This window comes from Lissotriton helveticus, chromosome 11 (genome assembly GCF_964261635.1).
Source record: "Lissotriton helveticus chromosome 11, aLisHel1.1, whole genome shotgun sequence".
Lineage (NCBI taxonomy): Eukaryota > Metazoa > Chordata > Amphibia > Caudata > Salamandridae > Lissotriton > Lissotriton helveticus.
The window spans coordinates 468,925,195-468,940,962 of record NC_136072.1 but is presented as its reverse complement, the minus strand read 5'-3'; the positions used below and the strand labels follow the sequence as shown (position 1 = coordinate 468,940,962).

Genomic DNA, 15,768 nt, shown 5'->3' with positions numbered 1-15,768 from the left:
GTTCGAACAATAACTGAGGTGGAAGTCTAGACCTAAAAGTGAGTAGTGTCTCTACCGCTTCCTCAACATGGGAAACCCACTATCGTTCCTTTAGCAAATTCAGACTGAACATTAATCAATTGCAATGGAATTGAACCCAACTCATTATCTTCCCACTCCTGACGAAGGAAGGTACACATGACATCAAAAACATACCTTTGTTTTGGTGCCTCCCACTGTAGGAAGATATCCATAACCAGTTGTGGACCATACTTGGAGGCATTCGAAACCCATCTACGAGCAAGGAGATCTAACACTGCCCGCTCTTCAGGACCAGGAAGCTGACTACATCTCTGCTTACGTTCAGAACCATATTTAGTGACCCAAAGACAGGAGACAAAAGACTAGTGACAGTCTCAGTCATTCGTTGCCGAGCAGAAGGAGAAGAAGTTGACATGAGGACAGGAGACAAAGTGTTTTGAGGCAAAAGAGATGTAGGGACAGAAATAGGAGAAGTCGAAGATAAAGGAGTGTAAGGCAAAGGAGTTTGAGGCAAGGCTGATGACAAAGCTGGAGGCCCTGGAGGGGGCTGCGCCGCGGAAGGAAGAACCACCTGTGAAGCAACAGGTGGCGGAACAACAACAGGGGGTTGAACGACAACAAGGGATGCAACAACTGGAGGTAACGGAGGTGCAGTAGCACCCTGCCCATAAGGAGGTGGTAATCTCAGTAAATGTGACATCAAAGGATCCTTTTCTGGGTCTTCAGTCACATTTGAAAGAGGAGGTGGCAAAGCCGGGTAACATTTGTCAATGGCCATGCAATGTTGTCTATCTGACACTTCAATCGCACGATCTTCTTCATCTTCCTTAAACTGCCTAGCAGCTTGCATTACCGACATATTCCTTTCTTTCCTATCTCTCTTAGCTTGCTTAATTTCTCGCTGTTTGGCTTCCTTACGCCAAAGGCGGAAAGAGTCAAACATCGCCGGCCGGGCTTTCTTCTTAAATAGCACAACTTCTAGGTTATCTAAAACATCTGATTCAAAACTACCATGTTGGGGCCATGGCATAACACCATCTTTCCTTGTATAACGGACTCATACTTCATTATAGGTAATGGGACCCACACCATGCTTTGAATAGAGCTTATAGGTTGGAGTTCCAACCGGAGGTATCGGACACGAGTCCTCCAATCGGGAATCCTTATTACAACTACAACAAAACCATTTCCTAATTTTGCCAAAACCAGGCATCTTTAGCTCGCTAGTCTTGCTTTAAACTTCAAGGGGGTATCAAAAATGATACACTCGTAAATATACGAACCCCTCGGCTTCGACTATTGCATTTGCCAAATCAAAACCAAGAAACAAAACAAAGTCGTGGGAGCGACCCACTTATACTTAACCAAAATGTCTGTCACGCCACCAGAAGACCGTCTAACGTCTCGCCTTACAAATCATCACAAGAGGGTCCAAGACAGGGCGACAGTCAGGGCAGCAGTCCTTCGCAGCCGTCGGAAAGGGGAAGCCTCGCAGAAAAATGAATGAATGAAGTGGCGGCCGTCCTCCAGATTTTCCTCACGGGGCTCCTCACAATCTTTGGGCTTGGACCAGTACCGCTGAAGCCGCCCCACGTTGGGCGCCAGTTGAAGAACCGGGGTTTAACCCAGCGGCGTCAGGGACACACCTAAGATCTTCGAGTTCACCTGTCTTGGTATTCAAAGACACGGAATACTTCTGGATGGCGTCAGAGACCAAGTTTATTAGCTGCAGCTAATAACAGTGATCCTAGAAATACATCACGGTGTAAATTCTCAGGAGACTGCTCATTTTACTAAGGTGAGACATCTCCTTTTATACCCAATATTCACATTATAAATGTACACCCACTGCACAATATTCTACCCAATAAGATACATTTTCAAACTAAGTATCACATAGCAAAAACTCAATTTACAGTTTCCCAACCCAAAAGTTAATTATTAGGAATGTCCCAAATTCAATCTCCACAAGCCGGACAAACCTATAATTGAAAGCATAACCCATGTAATGAAGAAACATAAAAAAAGAAACAGTAACAGATGCTGAACAAGATAAAGCACATGCAAGGAAACTAAAAAGTTAACGATATACTGAACATTGATTAGCAATCTCAGATAAAGATCGATCAGGGAAATTGGCTTTGCGAGGTCAGTTTCAGGTGAAGAGGCCAGTTTCTTACAGTTCATTTCAGAGTCAAAAAGAAACCTAGTTAATGTATTCATGAACTAAGAAGGCCAGGCCACTTCGTTTGCCAGGTTACCTTTACAGGCCTACGTGAGGGCAACACAAAATGGTGGCACAGAACAAAATGGAGTCAGACTCGAGAATTACAGAACCTCACTACATCAATTATCCTACGGACGCCCCTACTCTTGCTGGATCGAGGGTTCATCTTTTAATGTTTGCAGACGCTACTCTGATTCTGTCTAAAACTCAAGCTGGTCTGCAAAGAGCCCTCGACCATTTCAGTCTTTTTTGTAATGACCATGACCTATTAATCAATGTTGACAAGACTAAGTTCATGGTCTTATACAAACATAAAAATGTGAGAGCTAGACTGGAAATGTATAATTCATCCTTGGAACAAACCGACTCCTTTACATATCTGGGCGTAACGATGGGCAAAAGGATGAACTGGAAGCCACAGACGGATCTGTTAGTCTTAAGGCACTACCAATTAGCAGGGGCCCTTTAAAAAGAACATTGATTATCCCAAACTAAACCAGTAGCTCCGGCTATAACTATCTATCAAGGGAAGGTCAGAGCCTCAATTATTTATGGCGCTGAACTTCGGGGCTTCAAAAATCTAGTTCCATTAGTCCGAGCACAAAACAGGTTTCAGAGGGCACTGACCGGCCTCCCACAATCGACACCACTCAGACCACTACTTGCAGATCTGGGTTGTATCTCGTTTGAGGAAGCTGCAGGCTTTAGACCTCTCGCCTATTGGCGAAGACTTTGGACTACCCCGGAGTTAGCTCCTTATGCGCAAGCAGTTAAGCGCACAAGAGATGCTGACAAATCTAACAAAATCACATGGCTGCAAAAGATCAAGGCCACCCTATCGGAAATGGGCCTCGCCCAACTCAGGGAGGACCCTGAAGGGAATGATTTCCCCTCAAAAACAGATTTTAATGCCATATATAGGGATATGGTTAGCCTAAAGTCTTTGTCTGTTTCTGGATCACAAAATAGAATTCAGGCTGGAGGCCTACTGGGACACCATTACGAGCCCAGGTGCAAGGAAACTCTACCATCAACTTAGAGTGGGCTCTCTACCCTAACATCTTTTACAAAAAAATGGGGGACCAATCAAGATACCAAATGCTATTTCTGCTCATGTTAGGAAGAGACCTTATTGCATGTTTTGTTTGTGTGCCCTGCTTACAAGGGCCCTCGTCATAAATGTCTTAAGCCGGTTTGTACTTTACCAGACATAAGATCTTCTCAAACGGCTTTGCGTATCCTAAAAACCGATACTAGTGAAGTCATAGTTATTGCTATGGCCAAGTTCTGGAGTTGGACGTGGGCCCTTAGAAGAACTTGTATGCAGGGGTCTACGTAACATGATAATGCTGAGTGCACTGTATGTTTAGCTTCTTCAATCTACTAAAGAATGAAATTTGCTGCTAAAACTTTGTAATATAGATGTAATGTTTCTTTTATGGTTTTTTATCCGATTTTTAGAGGAAAGAATATATAACTATTTTATATTCATTTTATTGTTGACATGAGCTTAGAATTTTAAAATAATTCGATGATGAGCTGTTTAATATATTTTTAAGGAAAAGGTATTATGTATTTTTTTATTTGCCTTGTATTGTGTTATGTGTCTTTTATGATTTCTCATGATCGAATAAAGACGAATTTGACGCATATTAGTTGCTTTTTAAGGCAGCCCTTCTTCAATATCTTGCGAGGGGAAGAGAGGTTTTTTATGGTCTGTGTTCTAATCTCTTGACTCTTTGAGCTCTTTAGGTGCTTCCAAAGAGGAAAGCTTAGAAGCAGGGCAGGCCACAACAACCTCAGCCGTACCTTCATACTTGTTGCCAGCCAAGAAGAAATGCTGTATGTCAGGAGCAGACCTTATGCCAGTACAACCTGAGCATTCAGTATATACTCTAAACAATGGTTCACCAGTTATTCATTCACACAAACTTGGTAGATAAGCAAACACATATATTCTAAGCATACAATTAATGTGTTGAAACCACTAATACACTCTAGCCTTATGGATGCTTTTAATTAAATGGGAAAAGAATAGTGAATACACATTTAGGGGCATATGTATCAAATACCGCTATTGCTATTTTCAAATAGCGATTTAAGAGAATCGCTATTTGAAAATAGCAAACCGGGATGTTATAAACAATTCTCAAATATTTAGCGATTCCTTGGCATTCCTATAGGCTAGGAGGCCCAGAGGAATGAATAGGAAGACATTCTCATTCTGCGATTCGCAATTAAAGAATCGCAAATTTAGAATGCAATTTTAAGGGTGCCAGGGTGTCAAAAGGACACCTTGTTGCACCCCTGAAATATGTATGTGTTCACATGTGGCACATGGCACATGTGCGCCACATGGCTCGTTGAAAAATGCAAAAAAGTGAATTTTTCAAAGAAATCGCAAATTACCACCAACTTGAAGTTGGTGTTAATTTGCAATTCCTTAAGGCCAAATCACACTTTTTCTGTGCTTCCTACATTGCATTTAAGGAATCGCAATTTGCGATTCCTTAAATGCATTTGCAAACTAGAGAAAAATTTGCGATTCTCTAATTTGCGATGCCCTTTTGGGATGATACATCCCAAAAGGGTTTTTCCCGTTCGCAAACGGGCCGATTCTGAGAATCGGCCCGTTTGCGAACGAGAAAAGGGCTTGATACATATGCCCCATAGTGTGGTAATTTGTAGACCACAAAGAAATTGAACAAATATCATTTAAAAGCACCAAGAAGCCTACAACGTATTAGTGGTTTTACTACATTTAATTGTATGCTTAGAGCATATTTCTCTGCTTATGTACCAAGTTCGTATGAATTAATTCCAGGTGAACTATTGTTTTGAGTATAAGCTAAGAGGAAACGAGCAGCTGTTGATCCCACATTCTGAAAGCCCCACAGCACCTTCCAATCAGGCCTGAGTCAAAGAAGGTATTCTCCAATCAATATTCTGTTGTTTGTGATTAACAATGCAAAGCCTATGCACAGATGCGCTTAATGCATGGCACCTAAACATTTTAAAACCACAAGCCAATTTTTAGAACGACAAACTTTCGCAACCCATCTAGCTTTAATGGACATGAAGCAGGCGATTTTTTAATGTAACTAAAGCATCATGTGGGGGTGTACTGTCATTTACAGGCAGCATATTTCCCATTGAAATAACCACTAAATTTGCACGGGCATACATTTTTACTGATAAAACTATGTTGCACATAAATGATAATGCGTTGAAATCGGACTTTAGTGAATATTTATCATTTGTGTTTCATCAAGTAAAGTGTCTTGATTTGTTTTGATCCTATTAAAATCTTTGGGTCTGATTTATATGTTGGCAGAGAGGGAACTCGTTGCTACAGAGCTCCCTCCCTGCCCACACAGTGGTCCACCCACACGACTTAGAAGAGGGCAAACCTTAAGTTTGCGTATGGCGGAACTACTCTTTGTCCGCCACAGTCAACTTTTCTATATGTCTGTCCAACCAATTAGGATGGGCAGACACATAGTCTTCTTTTACCGTCCATCACTGCCAGGCAAACCCTGATGGCAAGGTACAGTAAAAAGAACGAATGCCCCCTCGCCACGGGGGATACTTCCATGGCAAGGAGGACATTATCTTTTTCATTTAGAAAAAGAAAATCCCACTTTGAGATTTTCTTTTTGGAAATAAAAATGAAAACAGTTTGGTGCAAAGCTCCATCATGTTAAAGGCCCCCTGCACCAAATGTTAAAAGGAATCACCGTGATGGGCCACTGCTTTAGAAATTACCACTAGCTTGGCAGTCATTTCTAAATCTGGTGGAACAACAGGCCTTCCGCTAGTATATAAATCAGGCTCTTGGTTTCCATCACACTTCAGAATTACAAAAAAAATTGCTTCAATTTTTGCTTTCCTACCTGCTGAATTTGTACAGTTAATGTACAAGTATTTACAGTTTGCTGCGTTATACAAAAATTACATTCTACAGCCTTTTCTTTCACACTCCCTGTGCCCAGCAAAACCGCAAAATAATTCACTTTACTTTTCTTTTTCTTACTGCAAAGTGAGAGGAGTTGGTACACACCAATTCCCATGTTACAAGAAATAAGCAGCAATTTGTGGGAAGACATAACTTGGCATTAGACCTCTGTCTTTGAAGTGCAGCAAATGTGACGAGATAAATACATCATTTAAAGGCCTCTTCATTTATTACTTGGATTTCTGCGACCCACCAAAAATTGGCTCACGACCCACTGTTTTTTACATCTCACGTACACACAGACTTAGTCATATGTTGTTGAAGACCTATTGTTTCCAACAGATTAAAATATATCTAATTTATTTTGGAGAAAGAAGTGGTCCGGCAAGAAATTTCTGCTGTTGGGTGCTCCAAAAAAGAAATGAAAAATAGAACAGGACAAGGAAGGGCAAGGGTCCAAAAGAGGAGAGAGCAGGGTAAAAATTAAAATGCTGCCAGCAGGAGCAGTGGAGAGAGAGAAAGAGCAACAGAGGAGAAGGCGCAGGGTTACATTTTGTTTTTTAAATCACTGTAGGAACAATAAAAAAGTTGCGAAGGGGGCAGGAAGGAGCAATATGGAGTAGGGAGATTTTAGAGGGGAAGCCCCTTATAAGGGAGAGAGCAAGAAAACACTTGCACTCATGTGGAATACTAGAATCAAGAGAAAAAAAATAAAGTATTTCCTGGAATGCCAGTGGGAGAAGGACACGTCATCCGAATCAAATACTTAGAAGTGTGATCAACAAAGCAGAGGGAGGAAAACCATTGAAAACGATGCAGAGAAATTAGATAAACAAGAACACCATTAAAAACACCAAGGGTTGATCCAAATCCCACCATGACCGATATATTTTAATATATTGGAGGCAATGGTTGTTTGACATCAGATGGTTAGGTGGGACCCAACAAGAGCCTCTATTCTACACGACATTTACAAGCTGCTGCTCAGCACACTCAGAATAGGAGCAGACACCACTACAGTATTTGCCTGGGGATGCAATACACTGTGGTAGTATGCAGTCATTTTTATTAATGATCGCATTCGCATCTGAAATGTCATGTTGATGTGAAATCATCAGAAATATTGATGGCATAATAGTTTCAAATCTTACAATGATCTGTTTCAAAGGCACATCTGTTTGGGGCATCACTCATTTAAGTAATACTTCCCAATGTCAACACCGCCTTGAATGTGTCATTTCTTGAAGCTCCAAAATCTTTTATATTTTAATCGGATTTAATTTTATTCGAGCAGGATCTCCTAATGTCACTTTGGATAATCTGTGAAATGTGTAATTGCGTTTGCTTTGTTAGTCAAACACACTGCTCCTGGGCCCTGACAGACAGCCACACAAGTAGACCTCAAATAGTATGAATGCTGTACAAAAAGTCGATACTTTCATGGCAATCTTGAAGAAATAGAGTGCTAAGAAATGAGTGCAGGGCAGTTCTACACAATTGCTCTACCTGTTGGTTGAGAAGTTTTCAAATCCAAATATATCAAGTAAACCGATGGACCTTCGTTGTGTCTTTGCGTCAGTAGGACTCGGGGTGAAAATTGCAGCATTTATCTTATTCACTATCCAGACAAAAAGACGTCCATATATTCCCTGCCAGAAAGAAGAGACAACAAAAAGATTTAGCAGCTATCTGTCTGCTCTGTGTCCTGTAAATGTCTACCACAGAGAACCCAGTGCAACCAAAATGCACTGATTAGAGGCGCTCCTTCCTACCCACACTACAGAAATATATATCAAACTTTTCTCAACACGTACTTCTATATCATCACATATTTTACCACCAGTATAGACATACATTAAGCTAAGCATACTCACTTCAGAAGAGTTCAGCACTTTATTTCCTTTCTCCCGAAAATGTAAATTTAGTATCAAGATAGATGGCTAATCATGAAGGTTGGGCTGATGGGATGGGTTCAAGATATGTCAGGTTTTGCAAGGGAAGTTACTGAAGACTTCTCAGATTTGGGGTTGTAGGATGAAAAGCCAACTTTGGGAACTATCACACGAGGAAGAAATTTCAAGGAGCAAAAAAAATCCAGTGGTAATATGCTGACATATGTTTAGAGTCAAACTTAAACTGGTGCAAAATTTGGTTACAGGTGCATATGCCAGTGGTACACATGTAAGACCTATAACATTAGGCAGGTTGTTGCTAATTGAGAGCTTCTATGGACTTTATGTCGTCACTCTTATTTAGGGTATATAGGGTTAAATGGTTATGTAGAGCAGTGACAGCCAAGCCTCAAAGAGACACTTCAATACGTAAAACTGTTATCAAAAGCACATGCTAACAGAACACAGGAAATGAATTCTTGCATTACATCTGATTGTTTGAGAGGATTTGTGCAGGTGCTATAAACGTGGAGAATAACCAGTCTGGATGTGAAATGATTGGCCATCAATGGTGTATCCAGGAATTCTTGACACAACGAGTCAAAAGATTATGCACTGGGATGGGGTGCAAGGTTTTCCCTACTAGCCAAGAAGTTGAAAGAAGTTAATCAATATATACAAAGATAACTTTGTGATGTCCCTAGAGAACTGTAAATTGATTGCAAATTAGTTAATTTTTAAACATGTATGGACCAATATTTGTGCATAAATTATTTATATTTACTACATAGAGAGGGCCCGCTCCGTCTACCTTTACAATATTTTTTTTTACTAATAATAAGCACGTTTGTAGAACATATCGTCAATTTTCAACAAGATACATATAAATAAGAAATTCTAAAAATGAAGCATGTGGGTCGATTACCAAAATTATTTTTGTTAAAAAAATCTGAGAATACCTTACAACACAATTGAAACAGGTGTATTGTTCACATGCAAAGAATATAAATGAAACAATACCAAAGGAGAATGGAAGTATTGAGTTATCTTCTGTATAACTTAAACAACAAAGCACCAGCGGGCAACTTTCCTGCACATTGGTCCCACCTATTGTGTATCCATAAATAAATAAGTCATTAATTCACCATATGCACAAGGGAATTCCAAGCATGAATTGCAGAAAAGCAATCAGTCCTGCTAGAAATTTATAAGTTAAAAGAGGGTTGCACCAACAGTAAAGGAACAAATCGCAGTAATGACTGTGTCCTTCATACTTTGACATCTAGAGTGGGTCAGGTGAAGTGGAATAGGACTTTGGAGATTTATGGGAGCAGAGGAGAACGCTGAGTAAAAAAAACAAAAAACTGAACCACTGCCGGTGGGGTTCCGGTTCATCCTGGGGGTGGAAGTATGAGCTTGTGCATGTCTTCAAAGCCTGGTGGATGGAAGGACAGTCAGGGGTGGGACAGATTTTATGTTGGAGAAGTTCAAAAGGAAGGAGAATTGCCAGAGTAGGAACTGTTTAAGCTTTTGGTTTTATCCAGAGGTGTTACGTTTCCTCAAAACGTAAAAAGGTTTATTGAATTGGGCAGTTTTTTTGTGGAGATTTATGCAGCACAAACTAGACCTTAAGGTATCAGAGCGCTTTACATGAGCACCAGTTGTATTTCAGACGGACACATACATTTTTTATTAAGCACAGGGAGATTAAGTGATTTGCCCAGAATCACAGGATGTTGAGCGTGCCTGCCCAAATTCGAACCCGGTTCCCCAGCTTCGAGGTCCACCACTCTAGCTGTTAGGCCACATTATAGCAGAGGTAGTTTAAATGAGTGTCTAAAGGCATCCTGAGAACAGCGATCCAGCTGAGGGCACTATGAATGAAGCATTGTATAGACAGAGGCTTAACATCCATCCTTCAGTGAAGAAAATACAAATATTTAGATGATGGAGGAGTAAAGTTTTTTAGACAACCTCTGTCATCAGTTGTTCATGTAGGTATGCTCACAGCTGACTCTGGCATAATGAATGTGACCTGGTTGAGATGTTCCTTCCTGCTGGTTACAAAACGTCTACATTCCTGAATCCCAATATCTATCTATGGCAGGATGCCACCTAACCCTCTTTTTTGTAACATTATGACTGTGAGTGTTTCTGTTTTATTAAGATACCAAATGTGAGTTCACATTAGAAATAGCACTATAACGTGAGACACAAGCAAAAATGAGCCAGCTTACCTTTAGTAAGGCATCTCGCCCATCTGAGGCCTGGGCAGAGTTCAGAGGCATGGACACACTCTCACCACGGATTAGCATAGAGTGTTTGGTCAGGCTTTTCTGGAATTCCGCAGAGTTCACCTATCATCAAAAAATGAAATGTAACTTGTTTAATCAGAGGCTAAAATTTATTTTTCAAGGCAATACAACAAATAGTAATATGGTTGTTTCTTTCTAAATAAGAGGAAAAAGTTAAGGTCAGTTGGCAGGCAAATTTCTCTGGAGTAAGCGCAAAGCGTCTACCTGAGACCGATATTCACCCAATATTTCTCTAGGACTGCCCAAATTAATCATCTAATTAGAAAAAAAGTTCAACATGCAGAGAGCTTATCATGTTTTGAGGAAACTACAACTGCTCAGAGCTTATGAAGCAAAGTTCCCAGCTACTTTACTTTATGGAATCAAAAGTGTTTCCTATGCCCACATTTCCACATTTGGATCCTTCAGAAAGAAAAGTCGTCAATGGTGACCGAAGCAGCTAAGGTTGGAATTTCACTTAGCAAGCACCTAATCAAAGACCTTTTGGGTCTATTATAAGATGGGTATTTTGTATTTTTGGGCTGTTTGAGTGGGTGTTTGGTTAACTGAGTTGGTGTGTGAGTGGCTGTATTGACGAGTAAGTGTTTGTGTGAATGGCTGTATGGGTGAGTGAGCGGATGTGTGAGTGCTTGTTTGTATTGTGAATGGTTATGTGAGTGGCTGTTTGGGTGTATGAGTGAGTGTGCGAGTGCTTGTATGGGTGAGTGAGTGGCTGTATTGAGAGGCTATATGGGTGAGTGAGTGGGTGTGTGAGTGACTGAGTAGGTAAATAAGTGGGTATGTGAGTAGCTGTATGGGGAGCGTGTGGCTTTCTGAGTGGCTGTTCGGGTGAGTGAATGGCTTTGTGAGTCGCTGTATGAATGAGTGAGTGGGTGTGTAAGTGCCAGGGATCCGAGACATGTCCCTGGACTGGATGTCCTCCTTTCTCTCTGGCAGAACCCAGAGAGTCCGCCTCCCCCCGTTCTGATCCGAAGCCTCCGAGATCATCTGCGGCATCCCGCAGGGCTCTTCCCTCAGCCCGACGCTGTTCAACTTCTACATGGCGCCCCTCGCACGCATCGCCCGACTCACGACCTCAACATATTCTCCTACGCCGACGACATGCAACTGATCCTCTCCCTCACCAAGGACCCTCTCACCGCCAAATCCAACCTCCACCAGGGAATGAAGGCCGTCGCCGAATGGATGGAGGACAGCCACCTTAAGCAAAACACAGACAAGACGGAGATCCTCATCCTCGGGCCCTACCCCTCAGCATGGGACAACTCCTGGTGGCCCGCGTCACTGGGGACACCCCCCGCACCCACCAACCACGCACGCAACCTGGGAGTCATCCTCGACTCGAAACTCACCATGACCAAACAAGTCAATGCTGTCTCCTCCACCTGCTTCAACACCCTCTGTATGCACAGATGGATCCCGACAGACACGAGGGAAACAGTCACCCAGGCCCTAGTCAGCAGCAGCCTCGACTACGGAAACGCCTTCTAAGCCGGTGCCCCAACCAAGCTCATCAACAGACTGCAAAGAAGACAGAATTCCTCTGCACGCCTGATCCTCGACATCCCGCACCGCGACCACATCACCCCCCACCTCAGGGACCTGCACTGGCTCCCTGCTGACAAAAGAATCTCCTTCAAGCTCCTGATCCACGCACACAAGGCACTCCACAAGACCGGCCAAGCTTACCTCAACAGTTGACTCTTCTTCTATGCACCCAACAGGAAACTCCGCTCCGCAGACCTCTCCCTGGCCACCGTCCCAAGCATCCGTAGAACCACAGCCGGAGGCAGATCCTTCTCCCACTGCGCCGCCACAACCTGGAACACCCTCACCCTCATCCTACGACAAACCGTAGACCTTCTAACCTTCAGGAGACAACTCAAGACCTGGCTGTTCGACCAGTAGCAACAGCACCCCCCCTCTCCCCCCTCAGCACCTTGGAACCCTTGCCGGTATGTAGCGCGCTCTACAAATTATTGAATTGATTGATTGTGAGTACTGGTATAGGTCTGTGAATGGGTATGTGAGTGATTGTGGTGTGTGAGTGGGCCTACAAGAGGTTGTATTGGGGTGGGAGTGGGTCTGTAGATGATGTCATCAGTGATGTAATTTGAGATATCATAATGTCATCAGTGATGTCACCGACCCTGTCATGAATGATGTAATATTTGAGGCCATAAGTAGTGCATTGAGGGGGTGTAAGTTATATTTAGCTCAGATAACTATCACTGCTGGATTTCACTGGTTTTGTATAAGTGAAATCTGCGCCTAACTATTATATCCTTGTAACCTTGGTTTTTTTCAGTGAATTGCTAAGGTTTTTTTAATTTCTATTTCCTAACTGTAATGTCCCTGTAACTTTAGTATTTTTAAGTGAATTTCTAAGGTTTTTCAAATTCTATTTCCAAACTATAATGTCCCTGTAACCTTTGTTTTTTAAGGGAATTTCTATGGCTTTTTAACTAGTAGTTACATTTGTAGAATGGTGGAGAAAGGGGGCAGGGTCTCTGACCAGCTCTCAGGAATCCCGCTGTATGGGATTTTTGGCGCAAAGGTCCCCCAGCATCCAAGAGGACTTCATTCCCCAACCAGTAGTGTGCCAAGAGGCGTATCTGCTGAGTGGTGGAGAAAGGGGGCGGGGTCTCCATTCACCTCTTAGCAATCCCCCTGTGTGGGACTCACTGGAGTTAACAGGAGGGTTTGTTGGCCCCCAAGGACCCTCTACAGACAAGGGGACTTAATTTCACAACCAGTTGTGCACCAGGAGATATGTTTGCAGAGAGGGGGTGAAAGGGGGCAGGGCCTCCGGTGACTTGCCAGTCCGGGTTTTTAAGAAATATGTTTGGTTTATTTTGTCCCCAGGGACCCTGTCCACTGGGGCCCGACCTTTTAAATTTTCTTTAAATTTACTGGAGGGAGGTCAATCAGCCCTGATCCTGGGCTGATTTCTGCCCCGGAGACTCCACCTCCACCCCCACCTCCACCCCCACACCCTGGGGCCTGGCCTTTTTTGCTTTTTTTAATTAGAGGAGGGGGCCGAGTGGACCCTCTCCCGGGCTGATTATGGCAAGACCACATACCCCCTGGCCCAGCCTCTATTCTGGGTGCCCTGGTCCCACCCAGGACACCCAGTCACTTTCATTGGGGACTTCAGGGAAGCCTGAAGGCCCCCAAGATCCCTGCTGGCTCCCCGCCTCCTGCAGGAGCCAGAATTGATTTTAGACAAAGGGAGCTGCTGGGAAGGCAGCTCCCTGTGTCTAAAAGCAATTCTGCTCGCTTACAGCAAGCAAAAGCATATTTAATGCTCTCGCCTACTGGAAGCAGAGCGTTTGCTGTGGCTTGGCAGGAGCTGTAAAGCTCCTGTCAAGCCACAGCAAACAACTATGTTCTGTGGGTTGGCACTCCAGGACAGTGCAGGAGCCAGCCACGAGGGGGACTTTCCCCAGGGCCATCTATGGCTCCAGGCGGGGGGCGCACAACCCCTCCTTTCTAAATTGTAGGGCCTGCCCCTGGGCGATGGCCCTCTCCCAGTTATTTTAAAAGAAGATTGCCCGGGGCGGTGGTGGTACCCGAGGTCTGGGGGGGTTTCTGAGGCCCCCCAATACAAATTCATTTTGGCCCCAAGGAGGTGGTGGTCTCCAGGGCACTGGGGGTCCAAGATGCCCCCCCAGTTTTCTTACTGGCATGTGGCCCCCCCAGAAGTGGTGGTCCCTAGGGCTTGGGGGTCTGAGAGGCACCCCCATTTATAAATGAATAAGCCCCTGGGAGATGGTGGTCCCTGGGACATTAATAAGTCCCAAGAGGGTGGGCCTGTGCATCACCCCTACCTTATCAATATGCACCCGGGACCTAGCCCACTTGGGGGCAGATAACTATCGAAGTGCAGGAGCCCGTGTTATTATTGTTTTATTTTTTTCAGCTGGATTCATGGATCCCGCCATTTTGTTTTTAAAATGCTTTTTTGGCCTTGCAGGGTCCCCCCTATATCTCCTAGGCAAAAGTGGTTGGTTGTGCATCAGATAAAAGTACTTGTAGGAGTATTACAGGCTTTCAATGTATCAAGGAATATGTAGTATTTACAAAAATCCAACCATATATGGCTATGCTTATCAAAATCAGCTTCAAGATGCTCTATCGAAAAGTGGAACGGACTTCAGAAACAAAAGCATTTATGCACTATATGTGTTGAAGGAGCGCAGGATTTGAAGCGCCTTTTATTTAACTTTCTTGCTCTTAAAGCTTACCAGAGTGGAGTTTTTCAGAAATGTACTTTACAGAGTTAGGACTGTAATTAAGCTCTTCACTTTGTCCTTTCTCTCCTCAGAATTTCTGAAGTAGTGTGCTACTCGCTGAAAAAGCGATTCAACACCCCATCACGGGCAGCAACCATTATATAAATGCAAACCTTTTTCCTTCTTCTATGCCTCCGCTATCCTTCTCAATCCAAATAACTGACTAACATATCCCTCACTCAAATTACTTTCATATTTCACTATACTAATTCACCACTAATACTTTATGGGTTCCGGAGTAGTGGGCTACTCACCGAAAAAGCGCTTTGTTGCCTCGTCTGGGGTAGTAAGCGCTATATAAATGCAATTACAATATTTATGGATTGTTACCATATTTTCAAGTATGTTCAACCAATGTTTGGAGTTATAGTTAAATGGATATTGTATCAATACATTTTTTTATATTGTGTCTAACAAGAGTATTATGTGTTATGTTGCCCTATTTGGGAGAACAGTTTCAAAACTAATACAAACATTTGTTATCCTGATGACTGAGTTCAATGTACGTTTTCGAGCAGATAATGCTTGTTGAAGCACTTGAGGCATTTTACGATTGATAGGAGCCTCTTGCTATTTGGCTTATGTATATTCAAAGCCTGTCTCATCAGTTTAGCTCTCTCACTCTTCTATTGGCAACAAACTATGATCAAGATAAAGGATTACTATTTTGACAAGTGCGATCAATGGAAAGAGGCTTCTGTTGCACTGTGTAGTAGGATGTACATGGACCACTGTAGTATGTGACGGCATCACTCTTCCATCACAAAAATTAATTAAGACACACCTACCGATTAATCTGCTAAATATTATATTTAAGTGGTATTGCTTTATATTAAGAATTACAACAAATACATTTTTAGGACCTGGTTTAGAAGGCGGGTGGCAAAAACCCATCACCTGTTGTGGAGAATTTACCTCATCAGCATGGTGGTATTTATGTTACTGCCACATTGCAAGTTCTCCACAAGTGAGGCAAAGGTTTCTCCTCTTTGTGAATACTCTAGTAGAAATTATCAAATGCTTGTCTTAAAAGGTGGGATTTTCTAAACAACTTTGGGCACGA

General features: G+C 42.8%; 1 protein-coding gene across 1 annotated transcript in view; it reads right to left on the bottom strand.

The window, feature by feature from the left end:
• Positions 1 to 15,768, bottom strand: part of MYO7B (myosin VIIB) — a 1,196,498-nt gene that overhangs the window by 941,105 nt on the left and 239,625 nt on the right. The window contains exons 11-12 of the mRNA XM_078666047.1: positions 10,333 to 10,452; positions 7,710 to 7,852 (exon numbers count right to left, since the gene is read on the bottom strand). Of these exons, the coding sequence (XP_078522173.1) occupies positions 7,710 to 7,852; positions 10,333 to 10,452 (263 nt within the window). The remainder of the gene's footprint in view (positions 1 to 7,709; positions 7,853 to 10,332; positions 10,453 to 15,768) is intronic.